The 25,410-nt window shown below is 45.2% G+C and overlaps 1 protein-coding gene across 2 annotated transcripts in view; it reads left to right on the top strand.

Moving 5' to 3' along the window:
• The window catches only part of LOC109972753 (sodium channel protein type 5 subunit alpha-like), a 78,106-nt gene that overhangs the window by 15,664 nt on the left and 37,032 nt on the right, over positions 1-25,410 (top strand). For both annotated transcript variants that reach the window (XM_020621865.1, XM_020621864.1), the window contains 7 exons: positions 2,021-2,194; positions 2,645-2,806; positions 2,887-3,081; positions 13,605-13,745; positions 13,900-14,059; positions 14,600-14,814; positions 22,531-22,654. In XM_020621865.1, coding sequence (XP_020477521.1) covers positions 2,021-2,194; positions 2,645-2,806; positions 2,887-3,081; positions 13,605-13,745; positions 13,900-14,059; positions 14,600-14,814; positions 22,531-22,654 — 1,171 coding nt within the window. The remainder of the gene's footprint in view (positions 1-2,020; positions 2,195-2,644; positions 2,807-2,886; positions 3,082-13,604; positions 13,746-13,899; positions 14,060-14,599; positions 14,815-22,530; positions 22,655-25,410) is intronic.

The raw sequence follows: 25,410 nt of genomic DNA, 5'->3' as shown, positions 1-25,410 counted from the left end.
CTCACACGTGTAGAAGAAAAAGATTTTTTTTATTTTGAGTTTTCTGAATTCTGAAGTGACATTTTGATTCTCTATTGCCACCTCATGATAGATTTGTGTTTTGCACCATTGTAGCTATAGTAGAAGTGGTGGCCCTCACAAAGAAGTCACAGAACGTGGGCCACACAAAGGCATAAAGACATGTATGGGTGTGTGTGTGTGTGTGTGCTGGTGCTTGTTACATCTGCTGGGTTGTGGCAAACTGTCATGTCTCTCTCTTACACACACACACACTCAGTGTCATCCTCTCTCTGCGGATGTTACTGCTAGTAGTGAGTGCTGATGTTGACATCCCCTGTTTATGAATCTGCAGCATGCACACACACACACACACTGCTGGTCAGTGGTCTGTGAGTCAGGGACTTTGTGCTCCACCACAGCTCCGGATAAGGGGCCCTGTTTCTCAGACGCATCATCAGCCCACAGGACTGTGTCCCTGTGAGGGATTACCCGAGAGGCCTACATGGCGCCAGCAGAGCACAGGATGGCCAAACTTTGGCACACGCTGACCTGTCGCAGCCCTGCACACAGCTGATGTGTTTACATGGTCGACATGGACCGACATGAAGCAACAGGAGCTCAGTGAACATTCAGCGGGTTTTTGGAGCTGGTCCAACAGTTTTATGCATAGTGCTTTTGAGATGTCGCCGGTCCTCAGTACAGATTAGGCCCTGGTGTGTTGTAATGTAAGGCGAGTGTATATATGTGTTCTCTCAGGGCGCTGTTTGAGACCAGAGGCCGCTGTGGATATTCCACAGCTGAACTGTGTTTAATTTGATTGATGTCACTCGGCCTGACTTAATCACTTTGTAACTGATCAGTGACCCAATACATTATCACACTGACAGAGCTGAGATGTTGGTGATGAAGATGTTGAGGCTGATGCACCTCATCTGATTAAAACTCACACTCTGTACAGGCTGGTTTAAAGCTTTTCTCTATGAGCACGGAGTGGTTTTGGTTGTTTATTTTTTTCACTTTTATCCAGAGAACGCTTCCTCCGGTGACACACACACACACACACATATGAAGTGTGTGTGAGTAAGAGAGAGAGGCTCTCCTAATGTCAGCAATAATAACAGCGTGATTGTTGAGTAGCTAATCAACACACTACAGAGTTAATGAGCCCATATGAGAGGATCATCTGTGTGTGTGTTTGAGAGAGAGAGAGGTAACCCCAGAAGGAGGCTCTGATTTTATGCACGTGTGTAATTTTATGCATCACACATATGAACAAAAATAGTCATTCTGAATCTATCAAACCTCAAAACTTTCACACACACATGAATAGAAAGGCTGAGAAACAGACACATATACAGTCGCATGTATGTCACGTAGCCGGTGTCACATCGAGGATCCCCTCTGTCTGGAACAACAAGCAGGGAGAGGGGCTGCTGCTGCAAGAACACAGAAACAGCCAAAATACACAGCTGGACAAACACACACTATAAATGTATCAAACACACACACGATGCAGAGCAGAGCGACACAGGCTGAGAGGCCTAGAGATCAATCCACAGGAGCAGACCTTAGAGATGAAGAGTCATCACAGTGTGTTCACTGTGTTCCACCCCTCAACTAAATGCTGTCCCTAATAAACCGGCCACTTCCTTAGAGTCTGGGAGTGGTTTAGGGACAGAGCATGATTCAGCCCTCTGCCATCAGGGTCTGTGGGTGACTCGGAGCTGGATAACAAAAATAAGCATAAAACCTGAGAAACAACACAACGCCAACACACCTGAGCTACTCTGGAGCTCTGGTCTGTGCTTCGGCCTCGGGGTCGGGCTGTTGTGAGTGAAGGCTCGGGTCTCTACATGGGACTCGGGAAGGATTTGGCAGCCTAAGTGTCCAACTGTGTTACATGAATGATACTATTCTATGTCTTAGATTTGCAGTAACATATGTTTGAGTGCAGCGTGGCGCAGATCAGATGTTTGTGATTTGGTGTGTATTACATTCTTCTGGTCTTTTTGTCCGTCAGGTTTTCTCAGGGATCTTCACTGCAGAGATGGTGCTGAAGATCATCGCTCTGGACCCGTACTACTATTTCCAGACGGGCTGGAACATCTTCGACAGCATCATCGTGTCTCTCAGCCTCATGGAGCTCGGCCTGTCCGACGTTGAGGGACTCAGCGTGCTGCGCTCCTTCAGACTGGTCGGTTACACAGCCCAAGTTCATCCCTTAATAATTAGAACCTTTTATGCCCCTGTTACAGACGGAGGGCGTGCACACCGACCACTTATTTTAATATAAAGTAGTTAAAGCCACGTTGCAAGTTCCAAAAAGGTGGGACACATGGAAACCCACTGGAAAATGGAGAATTTGACTTCTGTTGACATGGAATTAACACATTCACTGCTCAGAGATCGTTTTCAGCAGTGAAGTCAAACCTGGCCATGCCACATGTAACGCTGCTTGGACACACATGCGCCTGTTTGTTCTCACGCAAGAAGCTGTCATGTGACACTAAATGATGTTTTTGTATCACGTGACCAAAAACAATCTTTTGCCATGAAAACTGTTCATTTTTGTTTGACTCATTTGTCTGAGAGAAAAACCTTTATAAATAAAAACGTCTCTTTTCCTTTCTCCGTTTCCTCCCAGCTGCGTGTGTTCAAGCTGGCTCGCTCTTGGCCAACCCTCAACACCCTGATCAAGATCATCGGCAACTCCATGGGTGCACTGGGAAACCTGACACTCGTCCTTGCCATCATCGTCTTCATCTTCGCCGTTGTTGGCATGCAGCTGTTTGGGAAGAACTACCAGGTAACTCTGCTGAGCCCTGACCGGGACACGGGCTGGTCGTCACTTGCTGATTACACGGAGCTGACTCTTCTCTCCTGCAGGACTGTGTGTGTAAGATCTCAAAGGATTGCACTCTCCCTCGCTGGCACATGAAGGACTTCTTCCACTCCTTCCTCATCGTCTTCAGGGTGCTGTGTGGCGAGTGGATAGAAACCATGTGGGACTGTATGGAGGTTGCAGGTCAGCCGCTGTGCATCCTCGTCTTCATGCTGGTCATGGTCATCGGCAACCTGGTGGTGAGTGACCTTTGACTGCTATTTATATTTTTGCTTTTGCTTGGACCTGAAGTTCTCAGAGAAATTCTAGATGTATTATAGTGGGTGTTTCTTAAATGTGATGGCTGGTGGGAGGAAGTGCCGGAGCACCCGCTGACTCTCATATTGGTATGTACTGGGTCATGGTTGGTGCCACTTTTTTTTTTCCTTTGTCTCTTTCTCGATCCTCTGTTTCTTGTTGTACATTTACCAGTGCAACTGATTTTATATAGACACACAGAGAGCTCATCTTGCCGGGCAAAGGGAGGAGAGGAAGAGGAGAGGAAAATTTCCTTTTTTCTGATAATGATCTGTCATCTCATCTTACACTCTAACCCCCAACCAAACACACACACAGTGTTCTCTGCACCTCATTTAAGGCCTCTTCCCCCAGCCAGCATAAACACAACACATCTACACCTCTAGTATCAGTCAGTCCATCAGTGTGTGTGTCCGTAGATGCATTCAGAGCAGACAGGAAGTGGTAACTGGAGAGAAGGCGCCTATAACTGCTGGTCAACACACACACACACACACACACACCACGGCTAAATATTAACTTAATTTTAAAATAATTCACCAAGTTGTCAGCGAATATGATGAGAATTCTTTCTCCTTTTATCCTTGAAGTGAAGGAGGAAAGAAGCAAAGAGGAAAGGTCGAGGTTAACAAACAAAACGATGAAAGACGAAAGGAAAAGAGGAGCTGATTGGCAACACGCTCATGATGGATAGATGGAAGAAAGCAAATTAAAAACAAATGTAAAGAAGGATGAGAGAACTAGGTTTCTGAAGAATCAGCTTTCTAAAATATTGCTGCACAACAGCATTTAATATTTGGACAAATACTTCACCCAGCACAATGGGGGAGTCGCTGCACAGCTGTAGTGAAATGATGGAAGATGGTTTACAGGCTGCCAGCTGCATGTGCTACGTTTACAACATGTCCAGGCCGTTTGTTCTGCCAAAGCAGGAGTCAAGTGTTGTCTTCTGGCCTGCCTGCACCTGAGAGTCCAGGTGAAGCTCTGCACGTCGAAAAGAAACCTGCTCACTGCATCATTCTGCATTTGGTGAGGCGTTTATACAAGACTGCCAGGACTATACGTGCACAGTACATACATCACGCGTTATAGGTCACGCTGAGTTAACCCTTTCCTGACGGGGTGCGTAACGTTGCTGGCTTCAGTCTCCATCAGGTGACACAGGTCACTTTTATTTTAATGTTCCTCACTGCTTCATCAAACCCACAACTGGTATGGCGAGAGCCGTGGTAAAGCTACGATGCTTGCTATAAGCATGAGACTGTCCTAATCTTGTGCATCTGTTAATGCGACTGCATGCGATTCACACTCATGCTGTGCTGAAAGTGATAGGTGTCGTGGCTAGAGTGTGATGCCGACTAAATTAATTCAGACAAACCATCCCAATTTAAAGGATCATTTAATATTGCAATTATCCTGAATATTTAAACAGATAATCTTGTAGTTAGGGAAACAGAGAACAGAGACTCTCCTCCTGCAATGTGATAGATAAAGCATTAAGTCAGGGCACCAGTCAGTTCATAGTCTGTCAGTCAGTCTGTCAGCCCACAGTCAGTCAGCGTCTCCCCGGCCAGGTCTGAGCTCACTCAAGGCTCCTCTCTAACCCAGCTTTTTATCTGCTCGCACTTACACAGCCCTCCATGGCCTGAGCCATGAAGACGCGGCCCCATGCCAGCCACCCTCACACACCTTCTTCCGAGCATTGTCTAAACTGTTCAGTACATGAACATCTAGGTCGTTTTCTAAACCTGAACAGAGCACACGAACAGTTCACATAAGGCTACAGCTACAATATATCCATTCCCTATCTGAGGAGGAAGTCACTCAAGATGTTGACCCATAGGCTAAACAAGGGGGACACAGCCCAAGATATTCTTGCCTGCGCCAGAAACAGATCAAGCTTCCGTACACCCTATAGCTCAGCCTTACATCCTTACACAACTATTACAAATAATATCCATATATTATTTATATAGAACTACATACTGTTCTATTACATATTACCTCTGGAACCTTGTTTATTATTAACCACTACATAGGTAAATGTTCCTAAGTTGGGCCTAGTAGGGCAGCTGCACCCTGAGTCTGGTTTTCCTCTGTCACCTGTCTGTAAATGTCTAATTGGAAGTGAAAAGTGAAGTGCAGTCTTAGTGTTCACCAGTCAGTGGATCATGATGTGTGAGAAGCAATAATAGAGTCCCATTCATCTGTACAGCTTAATGCTCTCATGGTTATTTAATAACCATGAACAAGACACTGAACCTCCAGTTGCTCCCGGTGATGTCACCAGTGTGTGAATGCGAGTGCTTGGGAGTGCGAATGGGTGAATGGCCGAATAATTTGAAAGCGCTTTGAGTGTGCTGTAAAAGCGTAGAAACGCGCTATACAAGTATAAGACCATTTACCATTTATAAGTGAGGTGATTTATCCCCTTGGAAATGGCCTCATTTTGTACTGTTCAGCTTGTGTGGTAGTGCTATAGAAAGATAAACATGTACCTTTGTGTTCATATACAGTCAGGGAAAAAATTATTTGAACCCCAGCTGATTTTGTAAGTTTGCCCACTAACAAAGAAATGATCAGTCTACAATGTCATTGGTAGGTTTATGTGAACAGTGAGAGACACAACAATAACAAAAAAATCCAGAAAAATTCATTACAAAAAAAGTTATACATTAATTTGCATTTTCATGAATGAAATAAGTATTTGATCCCCTATCAGTCAGCAAGATCTCTGGCTCCCAGGTGTATTTTATACAGGTAACGAGCTGACATTGGGAGCCCTCTCAGCTCGTTACTTGTATAAAAGAGACCTGTCCACAGACGCAATCAGTCAATCCAGATTCCAAACTCTTCACCATGGCCAAGACCAAAGAGCTTTCCAAGGATGTCAGGGACAAGATTGTGGACCTACACAAGGCTGGAATGGGCTCCAAGACCATCGCCAAGCAGCTGGGTGAGAATGTGACAACAGTTGGTGCGATTATTCGCAAATGGAAGAAACATAAATTAACTGCCAATCTCCATCGGTCTGGATCTCCATGCAAGATCTCACCTCGTGGAGTTTCAATGATAATGAGAACGGTGAGGAAATCAGCCCAGAACTACTTGGGAGGAACTTGTCAATGATCTCAAGGCAGCTGGGACAATAATCACCAAACAAATCGGTTGGTAACACACTACACCGTGAAGGACTGAAATCCTGCTGTACTGTAAAGGTCCCCCTGCTCAAGAAAGCACATCTACAGGCCCGTTTGAAGTTTGCCACTAAACATCTGACTGATTCAGAGGAAGACTGGGTGAAAGTGTTGTGGTCAGATGAGACCAAAATCGAGCTCTTTGGCATTAACTCAACACGCCGTGTTTGTCCCCACCGTCAAATATGGAGGTGGAAACATTATGCTTTGGGGGTGTTTTTCTGCCAAGGGGACAGGACAATTGCACCGCATCAAAGGGAGGATGGATGGGGCCATGTACCGTCAAATCTTGGGTGAGAACCTCCTTCCCTCAGTCAGGGCATTGAAAATGGGTCGTGGTTGGGTATTCCAGCATGACAATGATCCAAAACACACGGCCAAGGCAACAAAGGATTGGCTCAAGAAGAAGCATATTAAGGTCATGGAGTGGCCTAGTCAGTCTCCAGACCTTAATCCCATAGAAAATCTGTGGAGGGAGCTGAAGGTTCAAGTTGCCAAACATCAGCCACGAAACATTAATGACTTGGAGAGGATCTGCAAAGAGGAGTGGGTCAAAATCCCCCCTGAGATGTGTGCAAACCTTGTGGCCAACTACAAGAAACGTCTGACCTCTCTGATTGCCAACAAAGGTTTTGCCACCAAGTACTAAAGCATGTTTTGCAAAGGGATCAAATACTTATTTCATTCATGAAAATGCAAATTACTTTATAACTTTTTTTGTAATGCATTTTTCTGGATTTTTTTTGTTATTGTTGTGTCTCTCACTGTTCACATAAACCTACCATTGACATTGTAGACTGATCATTTCTTTGTTACTGGGCAAACTTACAAAATCAGCTGGGGTTCAAAAAATTTTTTCCCTGACTGTAATAAGTGCCACAGCTTGTAGGGAAGGATTCAAAGGAAGAACAGAGTGTAACAAGGAAGAATACATGAGGGAAGAGAAAAGGAAACCTTTAACAAGGATGAAGGAAACCAGAGAGGAGAGGTGACAAAGGCAGAACAGAAGCTAGAATAAAATTTTTTTTTAAATCAAGCGTAGAAAGGAGTGAAGGAAGGGAGGAAGGAGGACTGAAGGAAATGAATGAAGAGAAGGACCATGGAAAAAAGAGCACAGGCATAACAGCATGTAGAATAGATGGATAAATAAATAATAAGGAAAAAGGGAAGGAATGATGAAAGGACACAATGTAGGAACAGAATGGAAGTATGCATCATGGATGGCAGGAGAGAAAGTAAGTTCAAGGAGGGGAGGAAGAATGAACTGTGAAGGAAGGACGAGCAGAAGGTAGGAAAATACATGGATAAAGGGAAGAAAAGAACAGAGAGAGAAAGTGACAGACTTTATGAATGAAGGAAGGGAGATGGGAAAAGATTTGTGTTTAAGAAGAAAGCAGGGAGACGAGGAAAGGAAGGAAGGATGTAAAGCTCCAGCTCAGCTCAGCGCCGCGCACACAGGACACAGCGAGCGACTCCTGTTGTTTGGTTACGTCTGCTGAGTCAGTGATGTCTGGTGGCGGGCAACAGCATGGGTGTATCCCAAGTCTCTTCACTACATCCCTGTCTCCTTCACTTGCATCTTTTCCACATGGGACTAAAACGCCCTTTCCTCTGATCCTTCGTCTGAAGCGTCCAATTGCCAACTGACTTCTGATAAAGGGGCGTGTTTCAGGGACTTGCCCTGTGTCTTCCTCCACCTCAGTGTACCACCTTTTTGCACAGCAGGAACATGAAACATCTCATCCAGATGTTTCTTTGTTTTATGTGCTTTATTGGTCTTTACATGTGAAAGTAGCTTCAGAAACACTGTGACTCCTTTGCTCCTCTCAACGTTGAATTCTTGCTGCATCCTGCAGGCCTTGTGTCTGCACACGTGCCATGCATGTGTGTCTGTGTGCACACATCTGCGTGCAGCTGCACAGACAGAAGCAGGTGAGAGCATGTTTAATTTGCTGCTTCTCTTCGTGACAAACGAGCGGCTGAATGTGTTTCCCTGAGCCAGCACTTCAGCTGTAACACACCTGCCATGACACGCTCCCCCTTCCTCCCCTTCTTTGTTTTTACTCTTTTCCACTCCTCTGTTAGTCTCTTGTACACATGCACTAACTTTAACCATCAGGACTTTTCATTAGCGCCCGCAGAGCTGCTCAGAAAACCACACATCAGCAGTTTGAACAGTCAAACCGTGCTAAAGTGAGTAATTGTGCAAATTCTGGGTTTGATAAATGGTGGATGGACCAGAAACATCTGGATGGAGACTTCAGTATTTCAGCAGCTCTGGGTAAATGTGAGGAAACCACACAGGCTCGGAGGACATGGGCAGTAACGTGATTTAAATGTGACTCGATGACATGAATTAAGTTCATCACAGATGAGGCCTGTGTATTTGCCAGCTTCCCATGATTCAAATGGTTAAAATAAACAATGCTAAAAACAGCTGGGCCAATACCTCCCAGTATAAAAAGTACAGATTGGTCTACGTTTTCCAACAAATTAACAACGCAACATGGTTGTGTTTTAATAAATTCACTGCCCTCGTCTTTATTTAGTCTGACAGCAAATAATTCTTATTCACATATAAATGAGCTTTTGTGTTCTCGTCTGGTATTGTCGTGACTTCTAAATGTAGTGCAGATCGCCGATGCCGTCGCCAGCACGACTCCGCTGAGATAAATGCACCTGGTCAGATTTATACGTGTAACTAAGGTTGACTGCTTCATGGAGCAGCATCTAACACGGCGTTGCCTCTAACCAGGTCCAGAGATAAACCCCTCTTTACTGAACCCTAACAGAGTCCCTTGCTCACCGTTTCCCGCCCTCACGTTCCTTCTCCTCAACTGGTTTACTGGTTCTTTCTTGTTTTTCATCTATCATGTCACCAACCATTTTCCCAGGGGGCTTTACTCCTGGAGGTTTGTTGTGATGAGAAGCACGAAAAACAGATCCTGTTACCGCTCAGTCATCATTACCGCCTCCTGCTCTGTGGATGCTGCTGTGTGTGTGGGTGTGTGTGTGTGTGTGTGTGTGTGTGGCCTTGTTTATATAAAAGTCACTGGTGGGGGCCAGAGACGGGGCCCCACGAATAATTTGTCAGATTTTATGAAAATGACAGGGTGTAAGGTTAAGGTTCATTTTGGTTAAGGCAAGTCTCCTGGAAATGTAGGTGTGTGTGTGGAGCCTGTAAGTGATGACCACAGGGACGTGCGTGTCCTTCTGCTTGCTGCACAGCAACCAAATATTTATTTTTTGATGCAGAGTGAGGACATTTTGGCCGGGTTAAGACTTGGTTTTAGGGCTCAGGTTAGAGCTACTGTAGGTTTAGGTCAGGGTTGGGCATTTGGTTCTGATGGTTAAGGTTAGGAGCGAGGGAATGCTTTATGTCAGTAGGGTTAGTGTCGCCACCTTGGTCCTCTGAATGAAAAGCTTGTACTAGCTTAACATTTCGAAGCAACTGCAGCTGATCACTTGCTATTTTTGCCTTGAGTTAGTACCAAGTTCTTCTCAGGAAGTGATCTGGAAATAAACTGGAGTTTACAGACCTGTGGAATATTTTTCAGATGCGCCAAAAGGATTTGTAGAGATTCTTTAAAAGAGGTATCAGGACTCACTCAGTTTCGTTGACGTAAGAGACGAGCTGGACTGCTTGGTTCAGCGTGTCCCAGCTCTGACTTGTTTGCAGTGAGAATATTGATTAACCTCCTCTCAGCTGTCAGTTTATTAAGGTAAAACTGAGTCTGTCTGATCCAATAGTTCTGCAGTAAACCTTCCCTCATGAAGGTGATGATGTTCAGGCTGGTTCAGAGGCTGTAGTTCATGCTACCGCTGACCCAGGTGTTTCTATTGTTTTGTCCACCCTGTTTACCGTATATTAACGAGCATAGGCTCAATAGAAACTGAACACAATTCTCTCATCCATGTTGTTAACAAGTGCCTCAGCTGTGTTTGTCCTTCCTTGTGTCATAGTGCCTGTATGTGTGTCGGTTCCCCCGTGTGACTCGCTACAATCTGTTTAACAAGTTAAACAAGGTGAATGTGAGGGATCAGGTGGTCACACCGATGCACAGAGAGATGGCACTGACTGTCACAAAAACAAACACATCTGCGTCTGATGCATTGGCAAACAGGCGCGTGCGCACACACATGCACTCCATCTTTCAGACACAGTGTTTTCTCCCTCTCACACATCACTGCTGTGATCCAGCTGATTGTTGGAGGGGCCCAGAACAGCCGGTCACAGCTTGTTCTGCTGGAACCCACGATAACACCAATCAAATGTAGCTTAATTTGTTCTTATTAATATCATTTACACCTGATTTATACAGTGAACATGTCGCCTGACAAGTGTTGTCATCTCAACATTTTCTACTTTTCTGTTTTAAATCTTAATTCAAGTGCATAATGCACACAAGTCATGAAAACACAGTTGCTGGATGACTGAGGACAAATAAAAGCAAAGATCTGTTGAGATCTTCTCAATGTTTACCATAGCACGTTCACCTCGAAGCCTTTGGGAAAGTCTTGGCATTTTCAAATGTGTGCAGGCCCCAGCAGAAACTTCACCAGTATCCCTAAACCAGTAGCAGAAGGAGGTCAATAACCAGTAATTCATGACACATCAGTGATGAGGGTCTGCAGACAGTACAGAGGCGGGGCAGACTCAGCTCAGCGCTCTGTACCGCTAATCGTCCCCCGTGCCAAGGAGCAGCTAGCACCAGCTAATGGCTTAAACCCAGAGCCGATCAGAGGGAGCTAGTCTGAAGTAGGATTCCTGACTGTCCAGCTGACCATGTAAGATCCTGTTTCAACTCCGGGAACCACCCAGATATGACAGCAGATCACAAACTTGTTCAAAGTCTACTCCAAACACAAAACATAAAGAGAGAGAGTGCAGTTAAAGAAATGGGAAACAAGTTAATGAAAATGAAACGCAGCTTAAAAAAGAAATGTAGATCATGGAGTGAATGTGAACTGAGACCTGTCCCCTGATCCTGCCACCACCACTGGCTGGACGGAGCCGAGTAGCCTCTTTTAGCTCCTGGTTTTGCTCAGTGACAAAACTAAACAAGTCATAAATCACCATGCAACAAACTGAACGTTATCACCTTTACGACGGAGGATTTACTGCAGCGCTGCTGGATCAGACTGACTTAGGTTCAGCTTAGTGTGCCTAATAAAGCGACAACTGTGTTTTTTAACCCTAACCCCCCTCCTCTTACCGCTCTCTGCCACACAATCAGAAGTGTCATTGTTCAGCCAGGTCTCCGTGAAGCACAGAAGGCTACTCTACCTGTACTCCTGTTGCAGTCTCGTTAGCACCGTTAGCTCATCCATCTTGTTGGAGAGGGACTGGTGAAAAAGTATAAAACACAATGCAAACACAATAAAAATTTGTACTCGTAGTACCACAGCTTCACAAAGGCCTACAGAGAGAAGTATAACACAAAGCAAAAATGGAAAACTTCAGAAAGCATGGAAAAAAACACAAAAGAGGACAGAGCTGCTGGAACCCGCTGCCACTTTGCGCAGCTCTGGAAATTTACCCTGGACGTGTGTAATATCTGTGTTTAGATTCCATGTTTATCTGCAGTTTGTTGGTCTGTGGGCTCAGACAGTGTTGAGGCACTATAAACCTTTACTGGTTAACACACTTCAGTAGAAGAAAATGCTCTTGGATTAGATGGATTACAGCGGAAACATTAGAGACTTCAGACCTGACTTGGCTTTGCATTTTGTGACCTGTGAACGTCTCTGGTACAAGACTAACAACCAGGTCATGTGTGCGACGGTCAACCGGCCCAGTTTCCTGTCATACTGCTGGGTTACGATATGTTCCTTCCAGTTTGGCCTGATCATAAACGTCCACCACATGTGAAGCATCCTGGTCTCTCCACTGACCCCGTTGTTGTCGTTGCTCTTCTCCATATTTATACCGGTTTGTGAGGGGCCGACGCCGAATGATGATAGAGGAGTAGACGTTAAAAACTCTGATAAATTATAATGGGCTTCTTTAAAATTATTCTTTAATATTTTATAAACTATAGCTTTAGCCCTAAAGTCCGCTGCACACCGCCCCTGGCACCAGGCGGCAGCCAGATGCAGTGTGCGTGTAATGTGTAATCAGAAATAGCCAGCAGGTTGCTACCGGTTGCCCCTCAATGGAAAAAAAATGTATACTTGTTTACGTATTCTGTGTATCAGCAGGGTCAATGAGTAAACGGATCAAACAGCTTGTGCGGTCCACTCTGCCAGTGATGTGTTATTGGCCGTTGGAAAGCAACAAGGTCATTGGATGAGCTGTCAGGGCACGTTGCCACGTTACCCAATCAGCAGCATTGATCTATTGCTGTTTGGGTCTGTGCCACGACGAAGACCAGTCAGCAGTGTTTTTAGATCATGAAAGTGGGCTTGTGCCATCCGCACAACGATCAGCAGCATAAATAGCACACACACCACCAGCTGCGATCAATACACACACACACACACACACACACACACACGGTGGTGATCACACTCACCTCTGTCAGTTGTATGACCAGGTCGGATGGTCTTCAGTGGCACCTAGGTCAGATTTAAAGCCACACCGTCTTTTCTACCGAGGTGAAACAGCGGCATGAGCAGTGACCAGGACCTGAACATTGACCAGTGTGGGCCAGTTTGCTACAATTGTAATAATAATAATGAATAATCAATCAGCACGCTGTGTCTTCACATGTACTGCCTAAGCTGCCAACATCTCCAGCTGAGTTCAGGGATCAACCGTGACACCAGGTGTCAAGAGAGACTGGGTTGAAAAGCTCCTCATTCCATTCTGAACTGGGAAAACTGGTTTCCAGTAACACCTGACTACTGGAGTGAGCTGCGACACAACTTGTCATTCCACCAACACACATCATTAGCTAATATTGCTAATAATCCTAATTGTTTTTACTCATGTTGTGTGTCGTCGGCCGAACGAGCCTGGTGTGATTTCTCTGAATGCTGCTCATGGGGCTCTGCAGCTCGATCTCACACGTTTGTTTTCATCCCACATGGGGACACTACATTGACTTGTATTCACTTCCTGACGTTACACCAACAGTCATAACTCTAAAGTTCAGTGGTTTACATGGTTGGGATCAGCCGAGCCCCCGCCATGTGAGTGACGCCAGGGCCACACACACCAAGTATTATTGCACGTCCCTGGTGATAGGGTCTAAGGGCTCTTACACTCACCAGCTGATGTTTTAAAAGGTGAAACAAACACATTGTCTCTCTCCATCTGTCTCCAGCTGTTGAACCTCTTCCTGGCGCTGCTGCTGAGCAGCTTCAGCTCTGACAATCTGTCTGCTCCAGACGACGACGGCGAGATGAACAACCTGCATATTGCCATCCACAGGATCACCAGAGGCCTGGCCTGGTGCCGCAGACAGGTTCCCGTCTACGTCTCTATCAGCTAAACTGTCTGACAGCCAGTTTACCTGTCATTACAACCTGTGCACTAGTGTTTGTAGAGCGTGCCGCCGCCCAGTTGACCATCTGTGTCTCATGCTCTCTTTCTTTTATTTTATCATGTGTGTGATGAAGGTGGTGGACTTCTTTAATGGAAACCTGAAGCGCCGTCGTCAAAAGCGGAAGGAGGCCAAAGCCATGATGAAGCTGAAGCGCCTGAGCACCATTCACACCGAGGCCAACGGGGCTGTCATAGGTGACACATGTGACAGCAATCACATTAAAAATAATCTATGTAATTGTCCAGTTTTCATTGTCCAGCATTTGGCTTCATAATGCCATCGCTAGCCAGGACTCCTTTACATTTGGTGGCATTCAAGGATGCAGGGACACCACAGATTTGAGTCATATGGCAGACGTTACCATAGTTCTCAGCTATGTTGTTAGAAAAATTAAAACAAAAAGTGAACGGTGAGGGAATTCACAGCTATAGAAACCAAGTGAGCATGAGTTGTGTTATAGCTGTGACGCTCTAATGAGCATGGATGAATTTTTCAATGCAAAATGACCACAGACTCAAACTGACTACAAAGAGAATCAGAACCATCCCCAAGACAAGAAACAAAAAAGACAAGAAACGGACACTGAGCAGCAGTGGACAGCAGAGCGCAGAGTCACTCAGACTAATTAATCTGTTCTACTGTCCCAAATCTCTGCTGCCTGAGCATCCATGAATGCACCACCCAGGAGTTTTCGAGAAGCCATTTACAACAATAACATAACACTCAGTGAGAACTGTCTTTACTAAACCTTCTCCTGTCTGTCTCTGCCATAGGCCGCCATGTGGAGAAGTATGTGGCGCCTGAGGACGACAGCTATATGACCAACCCTAACCTGACCATCAGTGTCCCGATCGCTCCTGGAGAGTCGGACGTGGAGTTCCCGGAGGAGGAAGAGGAGGAGGAGGAAGAGGAAGAGGTGGAGATGGAGATGGAGATGGAGGAGGGGGAGCAAGAGCAGACCGAGGAGGAGGAGGAGGAGGAAGAGCAGGTAGGGAGGAGATCTGACTCACAGACACATGCACCTGTGTCTGACGTAAACACGTTCAGGTGTGTGAATCAGCTGAGGTTACATCTGTGTGTGTGTGTGTGTGTGTGTGGTTGGAAGTCTGAGGTGATGTCAGCATTGACCTGCACCGCTGAAACAGGCCGAGACTTAACGCCAACCCTGAACTTTCTCTTCTCGAGCTGCTGATCTTTCAGGACACATGAGACCATTTCATTACAGAACACGGAGGGTTTTCCTGCTAGGTTCAGGAATTAAAGCTCGACCAAGGCCAATTTAAAAATTGTAATGCTGCTTTGTTGCATGGCGAAATCCCTTGTTAATGTGAAAGGAAAAAAAACACACAGACTTTACCTCCAGCATGAAAAGACCTCTTATGTGAGGCAAAGATTTAAGCAGGTATTTATCAATATGAAATAAGAGAAGGCACAGTTGTGTGGTTGCTGACGTGGCTGCAGCGGCACACGGCCTGTTGGTGGTGTCAGTCAGAGGCGCCTGTGTCTCCTGTCAACACAGTCCTTCTCAGCTGCTGCCTACAAACAGTGTGTTTGTTATGGATGGGGTGACTCAGCGCAGTGAGAGGGTCCCTCAGGTAAAACAGGTGCTCTGTTTGTCCTAAAAGGCTCAGTATTAGTGTGTGTGTGTGTGGACAGTATGAGCTAGAGCATGAGTGTGGCCTTGTTTTTCTATACATGCACAGCCCAAAATCTGTGGACTACTCTCTTGGCAGGGACTGGAAGTCACTTGTGGTCGAATTGTATGAACATGATGGGGTGTAAGGTTAGACCGTGTGTCGGCTTTGGTTACATTTAGGAGAGTGGCAGTTGCGGTCAGGATGGGTCTCCTGGACATGAGTGTAAGTCTGTGTAGGGACAAAAACAAGCATGTGTGCGTGCCTGTATGTATGTGTGTGTTCTTCATAAGAGTGTGTAACATTTATGAAACAGTCTTATATCTGTGTGTGTGTGTTTATGCAGCAGGAGGTGAAGAAGAGGGGCTGCTTCGTCTCTTCTCTTTGTATTTAACGTGACATGACAGATTTGTGTCATGCTCTGTGTGCGTGTTTGTGTACACACCTGTGCTGACTCAGTTCATCATCACCTCTCCTCTTTCATCATGCTGTACACCTGTTCTCTCTCTCTCTCCGCCACAGTGGTTTCGACCCTGTGTGTGTGTGTGGGCTAAATGTGAGACAATGAGACAGTTAACAGGAGAGAAAACATGTTTTGGCATTTAGAGAGATTTGTTTTTAATTCTTAAAAGTTTCTAAAATCTTTGCAGCTTTGTGAAACACCAGACATTTGGTCTTTTCCACATACGACACATATAGTAACCAGCAAATTATAGTTACACATATTTATTCAGCTCAGCTTTATCTGTATCTGCACATGGCGCAAGGTGAAATGTAAATACACACACTGACCCAGTGTGAAAGGGCAGAGCAAACAGAACAAAGCTCAAGAGCGTACCCCCGGGGCTTTGTCCAGTGTGTGTGTGTGTGTGCGTGTGTGTGTGGTGCGGGGTGGGGGGGTCAGACAGCAGCACTGCCTTCACAACTCTTTATCATCAAGCTTTGTTTCCTCTGTGTGTGTGTGTGTGTGTGTGATGCAGACAGGCTGTTCTGTCTCCCTCCCTCTGTAACATCTCACTTGATTTTTTCTGTTCTTAATTGAGTTGAGCATTGAACACTGGACACAACAGAGGAGAACAGACCCATGTTCACCTCTGTGATTAAGCCCATGTTCTTCTTGTTACACACTCGTCTCTGATTTCCCCACACTGCACTTGACAAGAAGCACACCCACATTGTGGAACCAGGTGCTCAGACCAGTCACAGCATAGCCTTTAGTTCCTTTATGCGCACCTTTAAAAAAGCCTTGTGTCAATGTGCGAGTGCTGAACAGAACCGTCAGTCGTCTGTTGTACAGCCAGCATGAGAAGTTGTCGCTGAAGCTTAGACGTGATGATTAATGTGACCGTGCTAGTCAGAGTCTGAGCCGCTCTGTGTCTCTATGCTCTGTCGTCGTAGCTTTGGGAGGGTTCACCTTGCTCTGATGAAGTTGGTTCTCTCTGTAGTTTACTGTTTCTACACCCACTGCAGTGCAAATGTCCACAGCACGCTCTTCAAATCTACAAACATTTGAAGAATTGGCAAAAGTTGTGACTATTATTGTCTCAGTAATAGGAATAAATAAGTTTCTTGTACTTTTTGAACCCACACAGGCATTTTTTTGAGTAATAAACATGGCTGCCTGTTTTTTGTTAAAATTTTGATGTGTAAATTATTCACGGGGCCTGTTTTGGGCGAGCCTCTTTGCCTGCTCAGCAACATAAATGTGCAGTGATTTCTTACTGTTTCACACAATAAGTGTTCGCCAGCATGTGACCTAGATGTTTAGTTAAATAATGTACAGCGAGAAGTCTGGTATCCGAATAAACCTAGTCAGCAGTTTGGTTCTGGTACAGCTCACTTGCTCCCAGTCTCTCCCTGTAGTCGAATCAAGGTCAGCCTTCACAGCGTCCTGCTTCACATTCACATTGAGAGCCGCCCAGCAAGCCTCAAGCTTGCCAGGTCTGGTGCCTGGCTCAGGGAAACAGCTCGACAGCTTCCACCTTAAGAGGCCGTGCGCTCTCGTGGACCACAGTCAGGCTGCTGGAGGTCACGGTTGGCTCAACACCATAAACGCACTGATTGCAATACTTCTTTATCATTTTAAAAACAAGCTTTTATAATGTTAAATGCAAAGAGCCCCCATATAGTTCACACACTGGAGGCAGCTGTGGAACTGCCGCTGGCTCCAGGGCCGGTCTTTCTGTTTTCCGTGCATGAAAGCTGGTTAAAGTCATATTAGCAGACTGCGGAGTAAATATTTATGTGCAGTGCTTCTACAATAAATCATATCATGACATCAGTGACATCAGTCAGAGGCAGGTTTCTGCCATGCTGTTGAACGGGAAAGGAGCTGGTTTGATTGGCTGCTACTAAAGCCAGCTCTGACTCCAGCTGCCCATCATGCAGCCCTCCCACTTTCGTGCTAATACAAGCTTCTCACAACACTGACTCTACCGGTAATGCTAACAACCACTGTCGCTAAATGCTAATACAACTCACATTCATTAAATGTATCTGGTTATCTCTGCCTCTCAGCTGTAATCCCCGCCATCATCATCCGTCTCCCTCACCACCTCCCGGTATCTCTCACCCCATCTCTCCTCTCCCTCCAAGTCTCTTGTATGTGATTTATTTTCAGGCCACAAACGGCTCCGTGCAAATAGAAAGCTGCTTTAGCACTCCAGGTTTAATAGCCCTTGTGTTTGGTTATGTAATGATTAAATAGCTGATCTGTGCTTTAATGGCACCATAAATCACTGGTCGTGGTTTTACTGTCTCATAAAGCTTGAATCAGATGGTCGAGGTGGGCACGGTCAACAGCCGAGATCAGAGGTTACACTGGAGTGTTTGTAGTGGCTGGTGTCAAAAGTTGCACTTCACACATTCCAGCGGTAAAAATAAAAACCACACAACCCTGAAATGTCTGGAAGAGTCCTATTTTGTTCATTTTAAATCCTTTTCAAAACATTTATATCTTCGTGAAAATGTGAGGAACTGGTGGGCTGTAAACAGAGCAGAGAGCTTGCACATGTGCAGTTGAGTTTTGCTACTTCAGATAAACACTAAAGTTGTTGGTTGGTCTGGCGTTTCCTAATGAAGAAACGTGTCACTCTGAGCAATGGTGTGTTTCCTGATGTGTGTTTAATCCGTGCGGAACAACAACAGATGAATAAGCTGATCCAGCTTGGGGACTAACAGGCTCAACTATGAGTTTCCTCTGCTCGCAGTGAATGTCTATGTGGGGATGTTTCTCCGGTGTTTAGAGAGAGCTGGAATCAGACCCAGTTTAAACCCAGTTTAGATCAGATTAAGAACCAACTGGAACTGAGTTAATGTCAGGTCGGGACCAGGTTCAGTCGGGTCCCATTAGACTACATGTCTGTGTCATTTCTGCCCCAAACCCATACAGCAGCTGGAGCCTTGGATGTGTTTTGTCTGTGTGGCAGGCGTCCTCTGTGTCAGCTGCCCTGGAGCTGCAGCTGTGAAACCCCACTTCTCTCCTCTGCCCCCGCAGTTTCTAGCAGGTGACCTCTGCCCCCTGTAGAGCCCAGGACCTGCAGAGTTATACAGGTGTAGCTGGCAGCGACAGGTGGTGGGGGAGGGACGCCACAGCAGCTGCTTTGATTTCTCTTGTGTGTACGTATGAAATGGTCGACATCAAAACATCCTGCCTCTGTGCTCACAAACAAAGTCCCGTACAAACGCACAAACTATTGTGAAATTACAGAAATTGGCTTCTCATCTGCCAGTTTGATTTAATTCTTTTACATTCTCTACTAAATGTTTTTGCAGTTGCAGTTTAGTTGTATATGAATGTAATTCCTTAGAGTGAAGGATGTTATATAACATAAATTAATAAAATCAACAGAATTAATTAAATTCTATCTACAAATTTTAACAATTGTAGAAATGATAATTTATTCCAAGTTGCATGAGTCAGTGTTGTTGTGAAGAGGAAGCCGGTCATGAATCTGCAATGTAAATGCAATGTGTTAGTTTAACACACTGTGTTGCTTCATCACTGCTGATTTATCCAAACCAGCCCAGAAACCAGAGTGTTTTATTTGAAGCTTCACTCGGCTGATTTGAACATGATCACCATATTAAATGGCCGTTATTGCTTATAAAGCCCCTAATTATGTGTCAGTAGCAGCAAACTGCACCTTCCATGAGGCCACAAGGTGCATATCACCAGTACATGTTATAATTAGGTAACCTCTAGCAGCCGTAATAATCATGACAGGTCGCCAGTGGAGGTGGGTGGACGGGCGAGCAGCAGAACAGGACTTTCACACAGGCGATTTTCCACTTTCAAATCCATAGCTTTCCTTTGACTAGTCTTTATTTTAACCCAAACCTGAGGCTCCGGCTCTCAGTCACCTACAACAGAGAGCAGGACTTCCATTTTAGGAACCTCAGATGCCTGAATAACCCTTCCTTCACTACTTCCTTTGCTGTCTCCTCTCCCATCGTCTCCTCTTCCTCTCAGCCTCCTGTAATTATGAAATGTGTCTTATTTGTGCATATTTTTTAGAAAAAAAATCATAGAAAGCAGTGACATGATCTGCTGTCCATGTCCTTTTTAGGGGTAAACATGCTGTTCGTCTTGCCCAGTGAAGACGAACCGTGCAAAACCCCCAAGTGACTGAAGTGTCCGCGGTCTCTGTGGAGGCTGAGAGCTCATTTACCTGGAAGGAACACACAAACACACCATGTTGTGTTTGGCTGTGATCATACAGTGTTCAAATGAGAGTGGGGGCCTCAGGACTGCATCTCTGCTATTTGCGAGATGATGTGGTTTTGCTGGCTTCTTTAGACCATGAACGCAACATAGTAGCACAGCAGCGGCTTTAGGAGTCCAGCTGCAGGTGTGTAACAACAGAGGGAGGCATGAACAAGCACCCGTAGCTCACACCACGACAGCAGTCGGGCTAACATGTTTTGTAACTTACTGAGAACGTCAGGGTTTCTATGTGATTACCGTTGGCTTGTTGTCCTTTACTGTAAGTTGTTTCTGTCAAACTATCACCACCGGAGTGAAATACGTCCTCCAAAACAGGAGGTGGACTTAAGACTTTTACTAAAGAGTCAGGACTTAAATAGTGAAAAGTGTTGAGAATATGAAATCTGTGACACTAACCTTCTCACTGACATCGGCTTGTTCGGTATTCTTATTAAACACAAAGCTGGACAGTAAATTAGTTAATGGAAAGCACACAAACAGACTCCTCTGTAGATTTAATATATGTAACTGCTGTGAGTGATTCAGAGGTTTTATGACAGTGGAGAGGTGAACGTCTGACGCATCGTGTGCCAGTGAAGCGGCGATCCCACTTCTTGGCCACTAACTTCATGTGTAGTGTGTTGTTAAAGCTGATGGAAGCAGCGTTGCAGAAGTTTTTGCAGTCTCATCCTGTGACGGAAGTAATCAGATTACATTTGATTTATTACTTGACACACTGTGAATATGCTTCAGGCCCTCCCTGGCTTCACAATAGAAACAGCTTATGAATAGAAATACATTCAAACCTCTCTCAACTGTCAGGCTCGTGGCCCGAGGCTGCTGTGTGTGTGTGTTGCATTATCCAGTTTTTGTGCAGCTCTGTTTCACGTGTGTGTGTGTCAGAGATTAGGTGTGTATTTATGTCTGTTTGACTTCACCTTTGTGTGTGTGTGTGTGTGTGTGTGTGTGTGTCCAAGGCTTGCATTTGTCACAGCGGCCGCGCTCTGCTTCCAGATTCTGAATGTATTCATGACTTAGCTGTTGACTCAGGTAGTTGGCTCACCTGTCTACACACACAGACACACACCTGCAGCACATGCGCTCTCCCCGCTGGGTCTTTCTCCAGACCTGTAACAAAACTTGCCAGACTTCCTTCCTCAGCAGTGAGCACACAGCCTGTCTCCTCTCCCTCCATTTTCTCCTCCTTTGTCAAGTTAAACTCCCATGATGCTTAGCAAACAGCAACCTTTGAAGTCAGTTGGGATCGGGGGGTGAATCGGGGCTTTCCTGATGTCTGATTCTGCCGGGATCTTTCAGAGTGGAGGTGACCTGGCTGCAGGGGGAGGTTTTGGAAGGTGACGCCCCCGTTGTCTCAGCCAGGACTCCCGTCAGTTATGTAACGTTAACTCTGCAGCAGAACGATGCCGATGATCACACAACCAACTAAAACTTAGAACAACACTGATGTACAAGCACTAACCGTAAAGGTGGTGGAAGAAGTTATGAGGTGTTCTTATGATGAGGCAGAGACTAGGACAGCAGTCTCTGATCCAGAGTCTCATTGCCAGTGAGTCGCACATCACTGAGCCTTGTGAACCCCTGTGGCCCAGTCTCACGTGAAGATGTACGATAGCTACACTGGTCCACAGCATCAGACACAGTGGTGTCACAGTAACATCTGTAAAACTGTGACATGGTTTGTCATATTGCAGCCCAGTGTCGTCCTCTGCTTTCTGGTCCTTGGTGTGTCATGGCGGTTGGCAAATGACGACAGGGTGCATTACCGCCACCGACCGAGCTGGGTCGTGGATCGGGAGGCTAACATTTAGAAGGTGTATGGTTTTGAACTACAGAACAAACACGTGACTTTCACACAGACGACTGGAGATCAAGCCCCGTGTCCGGCATTGTGTGACCTTGTACTGTCCCCAGCTGTTAACAAGCGGTTCTTCTTCAACTAGACACAGATGAACTCTTTGTTGGTTTTGGTTTCCTCTTTGTGGACAGTAGAAAATACAAAACAACACCAGACTGAGCCAAATGAAAGCAGCAGTGCCACCATGGGGAAGATTTCTGTAGCATTCAAACATCCAAATTTATCAGCCAATCACAGGGCAGCATGGAAAGACTAATGTGTTAACAGTGGATTTACTTAACCTTTTAACTTTTCCCGGTTTAAATACAGTGACTGAGTGTTTGAGAGCAGAGTGTTGGTGGATTTAGTGAGCTATATATATTCCTCGGTTGGTTTTTTCCTGCAGCTTTCTTCACCTAATTGCATCACATCAATGAGTCAGAGGAAGGAGTGGTGGACATGATTAGTTATTCATGTTTGTGATCGGTTGTTTCCTGCTGTTTTATTCAGCAGAAAGACGATATGAGCCTGTCAGAGGGCAGCACGGTGGACCTGAGGAAGCCTGGGGAGGAAGAGGACGAGTACTCAGAGATGGCTGAAGAGGCCATGGATCCGGACAACTGCTTCCCAGACAGTAAGCGCGCGCACACACACACACACACACAAGTTGGAGAGGATCCTCAAAGAAGAGGATAGTTAACGAGATTGGTCATTAACCACAATTCAGATTAACCATCATCGTTTAAGCAAAGATGTTGAACATCCTCGGGGTTCAGTTTCTCAAATAGTAGAAACTGCAGTTTTTTATGTCATTGCAAATATGTGTGTTGGACTGTTGATCAGGCAGAACACGGCGTTTCTTACCTGGGAAACCTTCGGTAGGCATTTTTCAATATTTTCTGACATCTTTGCCGACTAATCACGATCCAATACTTTACTGCTGTTTCAGCATAGTTGAAGGGGATTTGATTTAGTGAGCTCACTCCACACAAACATTACATTCCTCACTGCACTGTGCTCATCATTACATGTACAGAGCAATAAAAACATTGTGCCATAAACAAAAAATGAAATATAAAACCTAAAGCGTGAGGTCTAACACTGAATCGATTCAAGTCGAATCCTCAGGTCAGCTGCCGTACACGACTCTGGCCAGTGCCTAAAAACAGACCCACTGGTGTTAGAGGCCGACAGCTTCAGGGTGCTGCATGCGCTTGCTTTTATTGATTACTTGATAGTGGAAGAAAATCTTTAGTTTCAGCCAGACAAAAGTGGATCTTGAGCTTTAATTGCCAGACGCACATTCTTAGACTTGCCCTAAAAGTCAAAAAATGTTTTTCATCCATGAAAAGCTGTACTTTATGGCATCTTTACCAGAAGATGTAGGTCACAGCCTCATTTTGAACTGGAACTGTGTGGAAGCAAAAACCGAAATAGTGGTTTGGATTTCATCAGCACCTGAATAATGGATTTTGACATTTTATCACTTCTCAGTGTTTAGTTTTGAAATTTAAATACCACTGGATTTATTGCTTACTTTGAAAATCATTTTCTGAACAGTCTGAAATTCACTTTGTGAAATTCTCATCAATCAATTTGATAACCTTGATTTTCACTATATATTATTTTAGGATTCTCAAGTTCAGATCAAAGATGTTCATGCCTAAATATTCAAAAACTATTCAGGTTGTTCTGGTTTAGTCGATTCGGTTCAGATCTAAAAAGTGAATTCAGACCCTACTTCACGTTTCAGACCAAATATTTTCTGATATTTCACTGCAACACAACCTGTGGTAGTGGTGTCATTTCAAAACTTATTATTCACGTGCTGATAAAATTCTAATCATTAAGGTGGTTTTTTACTTCCATATAAATACCGACAGCCACACAGAGAGGGCGGCTCCACCTTGTTCACACCTGAGTAGCTCCTAAATAACGAGTACTTCAAGCTCCTTTTCATACTAATTTCTACAAAAATCATCAGCGCTTGCATGTTAATCGTGCACTCACGCTGCAGGTACCTCGCTCTCACAGCCGTTCCATGTGCTCAGACAGGCTTCTGCACATCCCTCCAAGTGTGACCTTGATAAATGTGAGTAAACAGGTTGGCAGTGTAATCTTTTTTTTATCTGATGATGCTGTGAAGCTGTTGCCCTTCGGTTTCACATGCTTTCATTAACCAGGAGCCTGTTCCACCACTCACTTGCCCCAATACTTTCACAGTGAGATTTATGAACCTCCACCGACTAACTCAGGTGAAGAACAAACACCTTGTTTCCTTCCTGACTCAGCGAGTTTCCTTCTGGAGCACAGAGATCTGTCTTGGAAACAGCAGAGAGAAATGCTGGGGGAACACTGGAGGACTATTGGGTTAGCATCAGCCAATGAAAGCCCAGTTCCCATAAAGCTCAGGTGACCTGTGACGTTTCATGTTCTGTTGATCGCCAAAGACCTTCAAATGCAAGAGAACCTTTATTTCTGGCCATGGAGATGACTCTCAGCTGTGTGTTCACATTTCACCCAGTGATATCAGCTTCACTAATAAACTCGTTCATGACATGTTTTCTGCAGTTGCACCAACATTAGACAGCGGTGCTCGCTGCCAGCAGATAGGCGTAGTCACATTTAGGACAACAGTGTTTTGCTAGTTTTGGCATTCACATTTATAATCTTCTTTGGAGTGTAAATCCAAACCATTAAAGTTTTACACATCGGAGTATGGGTACAGGTGTTGGGCGTACCACTGCATATGTGAAAGAAAAGTTTAAAGCCTGTAGTGTCACCACTGCACGAGGTCCCGTAGTGCAGTGCCAAGTCAGCAAGTCTTTAGACTATTTGTTCTCTCACATCTGGTTTGTTTGATGTGGTGAAAATACATCATTGCTTTTGCTGAATTTCTCTTGGTTGCATTAAATGTCTCCAGCCTTAAAGTGAATGATCAGGTCTTTTGCAGTGAAGGTGTTACCGTGCAGTTGCATGAATGTTTCACTACCCATGAGCATGTCCCGCCACCCACTTGCCCCAGTACTTTCACAGTGAGATTTATGATCCTGTTCTGAATAACCAAGATGAAAAGCACATTGTTTCCTTCTGAGTCAGCCCGTTTCCTCCGGGGGCAGGGAGGTCTGTCTCTGCACAGCTTGCATGGCCGCAGCAGAAGACAGAATTAAAATTGTTCAAACCTCTAAATACATGTTGTATTGATATTTCCCATCTGGCTAGAGAGGTTGAAAAAGGCTGAGACAGATTCAGGGCAGCCAGCTGGAAAACCCTCTGCAAAGAACCCAACAACACAGCAGCAGTCCCAGCACCTGCACTGCTCCTGCTAGTAAGACAGCAAGGTGTACCACTGACCGTCTGACTGAACGTCTTGTGCCGTGCGGTTCACGA

This window comes from Monopterus albus, unplaced genomic scaffold (genome assembly GCF_001952655.1).
Source record: "Monopterus albus unplaced genomic scaffold, M_albus_1.0 scaffold269.1, whole genome shotgun sequence".
Classification (NCBI taxonomy): Eukaryota; Metazoa; Chordata; class Actinopteri; order Synbranchiformes; family Synbranchidae; genus Monopterus; species Monopterus albus.
Note: the sequence above shows the minus strand (reverse complement) of the source record. Positions and strands in the feature narration are given on the sequence as shown.